General features: G+C 36.9%; 1 protein-coding gene across 2 annotated transcripts in view; it reads right to left on the bottom strand.

Moving 5' to 3' along the window:
- The window catches only part of g (adaptor-related protein complex 3, delta 1 subunit-like garnet), a 364,057-nt gene extending 352,994 nt beyond the window's left edge, over nucleotides 1-11,063 (bottom strand). For both annotated transcript variants that reach the window (XM_090374354.1, XM_090374353.1), the window contains exon 1: nucleotides 10,830-11,063. In XM_090374354.1, coding sequence (XP_090230480.1) covers nucleotides 10,830-10,925 — 96 coding nt within the window. In that variant the 5' untranslated portion in view covers nucleotides 10,926-11,063. The remainder of the gene's footprint in view (nucleotides 1-10,829) is intronic.
- Between the last annotated feature and the right edge of the window lie 556 nt (nucleotides 11,064-11,619).

Consider the following 11,619-nt stretch of genomic DNA (forward strand, 5'->3'; position numbering starts at 1 on the left):
CGTGTCTGGGCAGAATTGCAGACAATTTCAAATTCAACCGTAATTCACGGCTTTTTTTCAACAGTGACCTGTACTTGTTAAGTAATTCTGCCGGTCTCCTACTCTTAATATCATTAGTGCCAACGTGTACAACTATATCACCTTTTCTTCCCTTTAGAGATGATATCCGCTCTGCAACGTAATCAACCTTTGCCTCTGGCAGACATACCTTGGTCCTGTTCCACCTATCCTTTTTACAAAGCATGTTCCCCGTTTCCCTGACAATAGAGTCACCAACAACTACTAGTTCCTGTGGGACTAGCACATTCTGCCTTGGGGGTTGCTGCTGTGTTGCGTGATGACCAAGTACAAGCTCTGGCATTGATGTGGGCAGCTGAGAGCTTGATGGGCCCCTCAATTTAGATCCTTCGAGGGCATCCACCCTGTCCTTCAAGTTCTCATATAGGCTCATAACAACGCTGAGTTGTTGCCTGATTTCCTTACACTCCTTACATCACGCGCATACACAAAGACAACCCCCATGACAATATCATGTCCCGTACCCGATTGCCCCACAAACATCATGCAAGCTGTGCATTTTAAAAGGCTGTTTCATTCTAGAAACTCTATATCCTTCCTAAAATAAGGCCTCCAGAGCTGTACACAGTACTCTAGGTGTGGCCTAATCATTGCCTTGTATAACGGGATAATCACCTCCCTGTCCGTGCTACCAAAATTCCTATATATCATTGACAAGACTCCATGACCTACCCTGGCAGCCTGTCTGCACTGCTCAGCGAACTTCATATTCAACTGCACAATTACACCAGGTCTTTTTCATTTTCCACTTCCCTGAGTATAGTACCACACAGTTGGTACGTTTCTCTTTGGTTATTGCTACCCCATATGCAGTACTTTGCATTTGTCAACGTAAAACTTCAGTTGCCACTTCTCAGCCAATTTGCCCAAGTTATCTAGATCCAGTTGGAATAGCATACTGTCTTTACAGTTGTTAACAACCCTGCCAACCTTTGTATCATCTGCAAACTTGGACATTATATCGGATATACCTTCATCAATATCATTGATAAATATACAAAACAACAATGGGCACAACACCGAACCCTGGATAACTACACTAATAACATTTGTCCATGAAGAGCAGTGTCCACTGATTACCACTCTCTGTCGTCTCCCACTCAACCATCCCTTTATCCATTGTAGCAACTTACCCTTAATGCCATATATCTTCAATTTGTACAGCAGTTTTCCATTTGCAACAGTACCAAAGGCTTTCCTGAAATCCAAGTATATGATATCAAAATTATTTTTGGCATTCAGTTCCTTTGTGACCACATCATAGTATCCAATCAAGTTGGTCAGAAAGGATCTTTAACAAACCCATGCTCTGTCTTGACTATTACTGCAGTCTTGTCTAGATGACCCTGCAATGCTTCTTTAACCAGTGACTCCATTATTTTCCCCAGAACACAAATTAAACTAAGAGGTCTATAGTTACTTGTGTCACCTTTTGACACCCCTTTGTGAATTGGTGATACATTTGCACACCTCCAGTCCATAGAGGTGTGCTCTGGTCTGAGTCATAATTTCAATTTAATTTCAATTTCAGTACAAAATTATAACCCTAAACTTGTATACCAACACAGTTATAATGCTATATATATTTTTCAGTATCAAGTATTATCCCCTGAGTCCAAGGAAGCTCTCATAATTATGGCTAAGGGTTTGCTTACTTCCTTTGCTGCCTCCTTTCATATAACTGGATAGATCCCATCCACCCCAGGTGACTTTTTTATGTTTAACTTCAACAATTTCTCCTCCACTTTGCTCTCAGTTATTACAAATCACTTAGCTCCCTGTTAGAGTTTGATAAACTTCTGGCACTACCCTCATTGAATAACTCCTCATGTGTGAATGTAGATGCAAAATACTCATTCTGTTTATCAGCTGCCTGAGCATGATCATCAATAGTAAACCCATCTATGTTAAGTGTTCCAATCTGATTCATCTTTTTCCTTCTGGAGTTTACATAAGAACTCTTTGCATCCTTTGCCAAGGATTTCTTGTAATGTGCCTTCACCTGCCTAACCTCCTTTGTGACTTGATTACAGACTAGTTTATATCTGCCATAGGCTTCTGTATCACCTGATACTTTATATGCATCCCATACATTTTTCTTCTCTGCCACGAGCCTCGTTAGTTCATCTGACATCCATTTAGGCCTAAAGCTTGAACAGTATTTCTTAGTTGGAATGAAAAGCCTAGTACCCTCCAAAATTAAGTCCCCGAAGGCTTCCCATTTAGAATTCAACGTTGGTAACATAATCAGCTGATCCCACTGTACCGAATTTAAAAACTGTCTGAGACCCCTGTAGTCACCTTTACAAAAGCAACAGCCTTTCCCTTTAGCATTGATGGTAGTTACATCTTTAAGTAATTCCCACATCAGTACATTGTGATCACTGTCACCAAGTGGTTCCTTTATCTGCAAATTCTTAATGCATGAATAATCAGAGCTTTTAATCAGATCAAGAGTATTACTCCCTCTGGTTGCCTCTCGAACATGTTGCTGTAGAAAACAGTCATCCAATAAATCCACAAAAGTCTTGCTAGTGTGCGAATGACCAATCCACAAGTTCCAGTTGATATCTGGAAAATTAAAATCCCCCATTATAAGACATTCTGATTTACTGGCCCACTCTATTTCTCTGCACAATTGCTCATTATACTCATCAGATTCATTAGGCCTATAACACACCGACCTCATTTTTCCTTTCCCAGTGCTTATGTCACACCAAACAGATTCGACATTGCATTGTCCACCAACATCAACTGGATGCACTTCCTTAGATTTTATGTGTTTCTTAACTAACAGCATAATCCCTCCTCCCTTCTTGACTTGTCTATCCTTTCTGTACACATTGTACTCCCTAAATTCCAATTCTGCACTGGTTATGTTTGTGTGAAACCACATCTCTGATATCCCAACAATATCTGCCTTTGATGTCTTCACTAGCACTTCAAGCTCATCAAATTTATTAACTATACTCCTAGCATTGTTGTGGCTGGACTGAAAAGATTCTGGCATTCTCTTGCATATTTTAGACATTCAACAAGAATATGTTTTACTGAAAGCACTGTGTTGCAGTGATGACACTCAGCAGGGGATCTCCCCCTCTTAATAGATAACTATGAGTGATATTTGTGTGACCTATTTGAAGGCTTGCCAACTCATCATGAAGCAGGACCAATAACTTACTCCATGATGAGTTTTAACAACATGAAACTGAAAACATTAACAGTGAAAGTTATAGGAAAAAAAAGAACATCAAGAAATGCAAAACACATTAGAAGTGAATACAACTAGTCACTAAGAGACCATATTGCTGAGAACTGCATTTGAGTCAGCAGACTGAAATATGAGGTGTAGCTATTAAATAACGGGACTGTGCAAGCAACCTCTGAACACCAAGTGTCAACTATCAAAGATATACTAGTTTACCTTGAACCTTTCCCTTGTTGTCTGCCAATTCATGTTCCAACATGCTCATTTGCTTTGCAGTGGGATAGGTTTCATTAACTTGTGTTTTTCAGTTTGCTGGAAAATTGACAGACAAAAGAATCAAACAATGAATCAACCTCAAATTTTGAACAAAACTAGAGAAAACACCAATTGAAAGTTAAGTTATTACGTTAAGTTTATGGGAAAGATACTATGTCAAGAGATCGCATATTTGAATGCCATAAAAGATTTTTAGAAGGAAGAGAGTGTGTAAGAAGATGAACGAAAAGGCCATCCAGTATCCACAGAAAACTGATGAAAATGTGGACAGTAAGGACATTGATTAGAAATGGTCATCATTTAAGCATTAGAATGGTTGCATCAGAACTCAATATGGACAAAGAAATAGACAAATTTTAAACTGAAAAGTAAGGTTTGAGAAAAGCATGTGCCAAGGTGGTGCCAAAAATTTTGAATGAAGATCAAAGAATGAGACGAGTCCAAATTTGTGAAGATGTTTTGAAAAAACTGAAGATCCAGACTTTTTGGCACTGTCAGAGCCGGATTTTCCATTAGGCACAGTGCATAGGGCCTATGAAATTTTAGGGCCTACAAAGGAAGGTAAAAATTAAAAAAAAAAAAAAAAAAACAATAGTTAACTCTTTTCATTGTGACTAACGAAACACGAGCTGAGAAAAGATGTGTACAATCAGCTCTGGGAGCTTCAATTCAATATGCATATACTATCTAGTGACTGTTCTTGAAACTAGAAGAATCAAGGTGATGGTCGCTCAGTCAATTGAGGTGGTTTATCATTTATTATAGTTGAAACCAGAGTCGCGTTAACTGACATGATTCACAGTTCAAGTATTAAAACAGAAGAAACATTTGTTTCTTACAAGAAAAAACAGAACATTATAAGAAATTTAAAAAAATTCTCAATAATATACAAAGCAAACTGATTTAACAGCAATATGACCCAATGGGATCTATCAAGACCATGGCGTGCACATGATAGCAAGTGGCAACGAATTAAAAAAAATGACAAACGAGGGATTCCTGTACACACACGCATACCGAGTGGCCGGTTTATAAAGTACACTGCCCATCATTCAAGGAATCAATCAAAGAAGTGCCATTTTACATACCAAGCTACATAAAGCAGGTAGTTAGATTCTGAGGGATAATGGTGAAGTATTGTCATTTTCATATAAGTTTAACACTATGAATCTGCAAAACCTGTAAAAGTTGAAAACACAGTACTGGCTACAAGACAAATCCTCCAGAACTGCATGTAGCCCACCAGTTTAGCAACCCCCCCCCCCAAGGAGTGCTAAACTGGTAATGAAATCTCTGATGTGAAATCTCATGTGACAGTGGAAATTTTCAAAATGTAGTGGTCTATAAGTCTGTCTGTCAAAAAATTGGTTAACAGATAAATGATACTTAAATAATGTCACATAACAGAAAAATTTTGATTAAAGAAAGGAAAAAAAACATACTAGGTTTGTCCTGATGTGAAATCTCATGTGACAGTGGAAATTTTCAAAATATAGAGGTCTATAAGTCTATCTGTCTGTCAAAAAATTAATATATACATGGGGAGTAGATTTTCTTGAAATGCATTCAGAGATTTCACTTTGAAATTATGAGGGTTCTTCAATTAAACATGTGACATGTGATACAAAAGATATAGAGGTAGAAGGAGCAAGTGAACATGCACTTAAATCAATATATCAGCATTCTAGTTAAAAAAAAAAAGCAAGACCTGCTTTATTTTGAACGGTTTAATTTTTCGTAAGGCATTTCAAATTTTTTTTTTTTTCACTGTTACATGATTATTAAAGCTCAATAATTTCCCAGAACGCTGCTGATGCACCCAAAACAGATCAGTATACAGTTATTCAATGGTTACAGTGGGAGAACAAGAAATTTATAAAATTCAAATATGTTTTATTGAAGATATGGCTCAAAATAACACTAGCACTCATCATAATAGCTCTTTATAGAGGACCACATTATTGAATATAAGAAAGACAATCACAATCCAAAGGAACAGGAAGATAAAGCTAGGCAAAAAAATGTTTAAATAACTGTAAGAGATGTGTTATTGTAGTGAAAAATACAAGAAAACTTAGTCTTATTGGAATGAAATTTTAAGAGTATTACAAATAAAATGAGTATGAACTCTGATTAGGAGAAATAATGACAACACAGTACAGCTAATGGAGGCTTGGTTTTACTCAAAAATATGGGACAATGAGCTTTTCTATGGTATGTACAATGTATTTGAAGACATTCAAATACATTGTACATACCATAGACAGAAAAGAAAGAGGGAGACAGAAAAGGAAGGGTGGGGTGATGCACCACATCCCACAGAGGAACGAGCCTCTATGATGCTAAGAAATAGTAAAAAATATCATTTTAAGTAGTAGATACCACATATGGTGCAATAACACTACCACTACTTTGCTTAAAGGAGGTTTTAAGTGGAAAAACCCATGTTTTTGGTCGACAGAGCAAACTACAGCCTCATCTCCATTTCCTCAATCATGCGGTATGCGAGACATTTCTCAAAAAGTTATGACAGGCACTATGGTGAGATCCCACATTCCTTACGTTTTCACAACCTGACCACCGAGTTCCGGTCAACCCTTCCCTATCTCTTCCATTATGCAATATGACTGATGACTTTTGAGGTTATGATGGACATCATGGCGAGATACAATTTTCCTTACATTTCGAGGGTACAGCTCTAAAATAGTGTTCGTAGGCCGGCTGCTATTTAGTACACCGGACCGAACCTATTGGTAACTCTTTAGGAGGCTTCTGGATCAGCTAGTGCATAACCTTGTAACCTCTACTCTGCCAGATAGCGACTGGAGGGAGTCCGAGTAGTGTGAATACGGGGGGGGGGGGGGGGGCATTGTCGAGGCCACGTTATGTCAAGGATGTGGGTATATTCTTACCATGTGTACGCCATGTCCAAAAATTTAATTACTTCATACAGCATGTCCCCCCCACACACTTTTTCTTACTATTGAATACACCATGAATTGTCAAACTAATAGAGTAAGCTTATCTGCGAAAAGATCTAAACCTCTCAAATACTTCCTAGTTCATTTCACAAATATACATGGTCTCAATTCTAATCTCAACGATGTCCATTTCCACTTGCAATCTGCCAGACTCCATGTACTTTTTCTGACAGAATCTCAGTTACTGGTTGATTCAACTATTGCTCATCTCAGTTGCCCTAACTATTTGCTCTATGATTCCTTTCACCTCAAAGGTGGTACTTGTGTATATGTCCATTCTGATATTCCCTGTCAAAGACTTGGTAACTTAGAACCTCCTCTTTTTGATCTTTTCTGGCTTAAAATCTCTCTACCTCATCGTGTCAAATTCATCTGTTGTCTCTACCATTCTCCCAACTCCACTAATCACTTGGAGCTCTTTGACTTCCTCTCCTTGCAACTTGACTTTCTCCAGTCCAACTTTCCTAACAGTGAGGTAATTTTCCTTGGTGATTTTAATGTTCACAACTCCAACTGGCTTCCGTTTTCTAGTCACACTGACCCGGCTGGTCGAGATGCTGAGGTTTTTGCAATTACTAATGACCTTGCACAGATTGTTCATTTACTACAAGAATACCAGACAATCCTAACCATATAGCCAACACGCTTGATCTTTTTCTCACAAACAACTCTTTTGAGAACACGGTCGAAGTGAGTGGTCCTTTAGGCACCTCAGATCACAACTTGGTGATTGTCTCTTCTCCAATGGATAGACAAATTCAATGGAAAAGTTCAGTGAAACACAAGCAGTTGCTCTTGACATCTCAAAGGCTTTTGATCGTGTTTGGCATAAAGGTCTTCTAAGCAAGCTTCCATCTTATGGTTTCCCAACTGTTTTTTGTAATTGGTTATCCAGTTTTCTCTCCGATCGCTCACTGAGGGTGATTATAGATGGTTCTCTGTCTTCTAACTTCTCCACTAATGCTTGTGTCCCCAAGGTTCAGTTCTTTTCCTCTTGTATATTAAAGACCTTCCATTGACTGGAAATCCTATCCATAGTTTTGCCGATGACAGCATTCCACTTTCCATTTTGAAAAACCTTGCCCTGCTCAATCAGCTTCAACTTCTCGAATATCTGCTACCAATTCCTTAAATGCCGCTCTCCAGGTAATTCTCCAGTGGAGCAAAGACAACTTAGTTGATTTCAATCCTTCTAAAACTCAGTCTTGTCTTATATCTTGCAAAAAGGATTCTTCTGCTCCTATGCTTATCTTTGGCGACACTCCAATTTCTAGGCAAGATGATATATCTATTTTGGGGATTACCCTGACTTCTAATCTCTCTTGGCACAAGCACATTACAAATATTGCTTCCTCTGCATCTAAACTTGGTTTTCTCTTTCGCTCTCAGCGTTACTTTTCTTCCTAACAGCTGTTCACTCTGCACAAATCGCAAATCCATCCTACCATGGAATATTGTTCCCACATTTGGGGTGGTGCCCCCAAATCCTCTCTCAGGTTTCTAGATTCCATTCAGAAGAGGGCAGTTAGGTTAATTAATGACTCATCTCCAACAGAGTCTCTCCACTCGCTTTCTCATAGACGCACTGTTTCTGCTGCATGCCTCTTCTACAGATACTTCCATGGGCACTGTTCTTCTGAATTGGCTTCTATAATTCCCGCTCTCTCTTTCAAAACAGTCCGAACACGTGCCGCCACCAGCCAACATCCATTTACTGTCCAACTTCAAACTCACAGAACCAACTTTTCATCTTCCTCGTTTATTCATTCAACTGCCATTTTCTGGAACAACCTTCCTTCATACGTATTTCCTGAAAATTACAGTCTACACAAGTTCAAGTCTAAATATTTTCTTTTATCTTCTAACATCCAACCCAAGCATGGTACTAAGTACTATAGGTTCTAATATCTCTTGTGTTTTGGGTTTTCGTAAAAAAAAAAAAAAAAAAGATCAGGGGTCAGCAACCTGTGGCTCTTTAACTTTTAACCCACTTGTACGACAAGCTACATATTTCAGCGAGAAATAAGAATAAGAATGATTCTAAAGTGTGAATTATAATAATGAAATGTATGGGTATGAGTCTAAATATTCTTGTTCCAACAAAAAGGGATAATCCAGTATGTATATAGTAGATTCAAATACATAGTTGAGGAATTGTTGTTTGTTGTATGTATATATATAACGTGTTATATAGTAGATATCTCATGTGTACTTTTATATAATGTATATATAAATGTAATAAAATTTCCTGTTAGTTTAAAATAAAAAAAAAACTGAGTAGTTATTCAAAAACACGAGCCTGTCCTGTGAAGTGGAATTTTGTTTGGTGCAACACCCTTGGAAGCCGACGACTAAAAGATATAATTACTCTCACATTCCTGAGACATCGTCTTCAAAGGAACTGAGAATATGAAGACTTCCTTGAGAAGTCTTCATATACCTTAAAGTATATGAATTGAATAGTGGAAAGGTGGGTTTGAAAGGTTCCTGGTAAGTTTTAATAAATATATAAATATTAACTCCCACAATTCCTTATTGAATCTTGTCATCAGCTTAATCAGAAAGGATTGGCACTTTCTGCTAATTATACAGAGTATATTCTTCTTCTACCTGTTATTGATAACCAGCACTATCAATAACAGGTAGAAAATTTGACAGGAAAAATTCTGAATCACTCAACATGACTGATTAATATAATCAGCTACTTTTTTTTTTTTTTAGTAGAGTATCCTTGATACACTCTTTTGTCCTAATGATAAATGAAATCTATTATATGGTTAAATATCTTTTTCAGCAAAAAACATAAAAAAGCAGGATACATTGTGCTATATACTTATTGATTGAATACTTGGATACTCTACAACCAAAAAAAAAACACCAATTGCATGTCCATGGATCAACTTACAGTCAACAGATATATGCTATAAAAATTACATCAAAACAATAAATAAGGGCAGGGCCAGTCCTAACATTCAGGAGACCAAGTGCAAGAATTAATACTTTCCTTGTCTTTGCAATCTGGGGCCCAGAAGCATTACACCCCTGCACCAACCCTCAATAACTGTTCTGGAATGAGAACTGAACTCCAGTATCCTATTGAGCAAAGTCTGTTTCACAAGTGGTTACTACAGTCCTTCTCATACAAGCACCAAAGACATTAAAAAAATACAGAACTTTTTTTTTTTTTATTTGTGTTCATCTTAATTCAAAGAAGTTATTTTACAAACAAATTTTAACTCCTTTTAACCAATGTGGAGCGTGAACAAAACACGTAAAACAAATGAAATACAGAGCATGGTAACAAGGTTGTGAAGCTTCATGACTGAAGTTGACATTCGTGGATCCGAATCCCGGATGCGGAAGTAGTTCTCATGTATAAGATTCACGACAAAAGTCAATCATAAAATGCATATGTTCTTCAGTTGAGTAATGCTATAGGCCAATAAAAGCGTGAAGCTGACCACTAATTTCGTGCGTAACATTGGTCACGCAACGGCACAACTTAATCACCGCTGTCCAAGTAAAACTCCTGAGCGAATAAGCGAAATCAGGCTAGCACTGGCACTAAACACTCAAGAATTTAGCAAATATTTAAGTAGTAATTTATTGGTTTACATGCTAGTGCTTAAGTACGCTGCAAAGTTGGTTGAATAAGCAGTTTCTATTTATGAACGATTTTACGCTGTTGAAAAAATAATGAAGTAAGGAAAAAAAATAAAGTACCACTAAAAATATATATAAATATTAATAAATAATAATACAATATTACTTTACTACTAATTCAATCAAATAAAATGATCGAAGCAAACAACCCAGAGAAGTCAGTTCTTTAATATTTCAAAAAATTTCATTACATTATAACTGCAAATAAATCACTAAACCAATTTAAAAAAATAAAAAAAAAAAAAGCGCTGAAGTGGCACTCCTTATCTGTCAATGTTTACGATTGTTGCATCAAAAAAAAAAAATAAAAAAGCACTTATCTGCTATCACTGAAATAAAACAAGAACAATAGTAAAAGGCAACATTTAAAGTTCATTCGACCCATGTGCATAAACACCGATGCACACCAAACACCTTTTGCCATAGAAAAATTGACAATGCGCTCCTCCCCCTCGGCTTCCAAGTACCGTCATTTCTGACCCCCATAATGCTATAATCGATATATATGTATACATATTTACTTATTTATTTAGATATATATGTATGTACATATATTTATCCGATATATTTATCAGTAAAGTTGGCCGTAAGATTCCTATATCGTCTGGTAATACTACACTAACCTCATTATCCTTATTATTCCTTATTCCACGTACTAAATCTGTCAAGTTTTTGTCAAAAATTCGCTCAAGATTTCCTTTAACTTTGCGTAAAGCCATTTTATCAGAATGCACTTAAAAACCGTTTTCTAACTTTTCTGTTTATATATATTAGCAACGACCATTATCAGATGGCACCAATTTCTTGCAAGCGAAACATCAGCGATCCACAGCCCTTCGGCTTGCGTGGATAGGAACGATGGCTGACAGCAGCCTAACTTGTCACGTGATAAACTGATACTGCCCTCTACCACCTTAAATATAATATTTTTTAATAATTTGATATAAAACAAAAAACATTCATTTATGATTTATTCAAAAATGTAATAATTTTTTTTCAAAATAACAAAGAATAGGTGCAGAACATTTTATTTGTGCTCTCGAACATTTTATATTTTTAATACAGTATTTCAAATATTTTGTAACGCTTTCAGTAATAATTCAATTCGAGTCATTTGTGCTCGGTGACCTGTTTAAATAGAACTTGACGAACTACATTTTCTTTACAATATTACGGATAACGGAATCGAAATACAGGCAACTCTCGGTTTACGAACGAGTTCCGTTTCAAGACGTTGTTCGTTATATGTTTTGTTCGTTATGTGTATCTTGCATTCCTGAGCTTTTACAATACGTAAAGTGTATGCTAGCAGCCATTTTAAAACATTAAAACCATGTACTAAGCATCGATTGGTCTATACCAGTGTTTCTCAACCTTTTTTGTTCGCGTACCCCCAAAGAACCAGGTTCTTAT

Source organism: Mastigoproctus giganteus, chromosome 5 (assembly GCF_048544385.1).
Source record: "Mastigoproctus giganteus isolate SK-2022 chromosome 5, ASM4854438v1, whole genome shotgun sequence".
NCBI classification, from domain to species: domain Eukaryota; kingdom Metazoa; phylum Arthropoda; class Arachnida; order Uropygi; family Thelyphonidae; genus Mastigoproctus; species Mastigoproctus giganteus.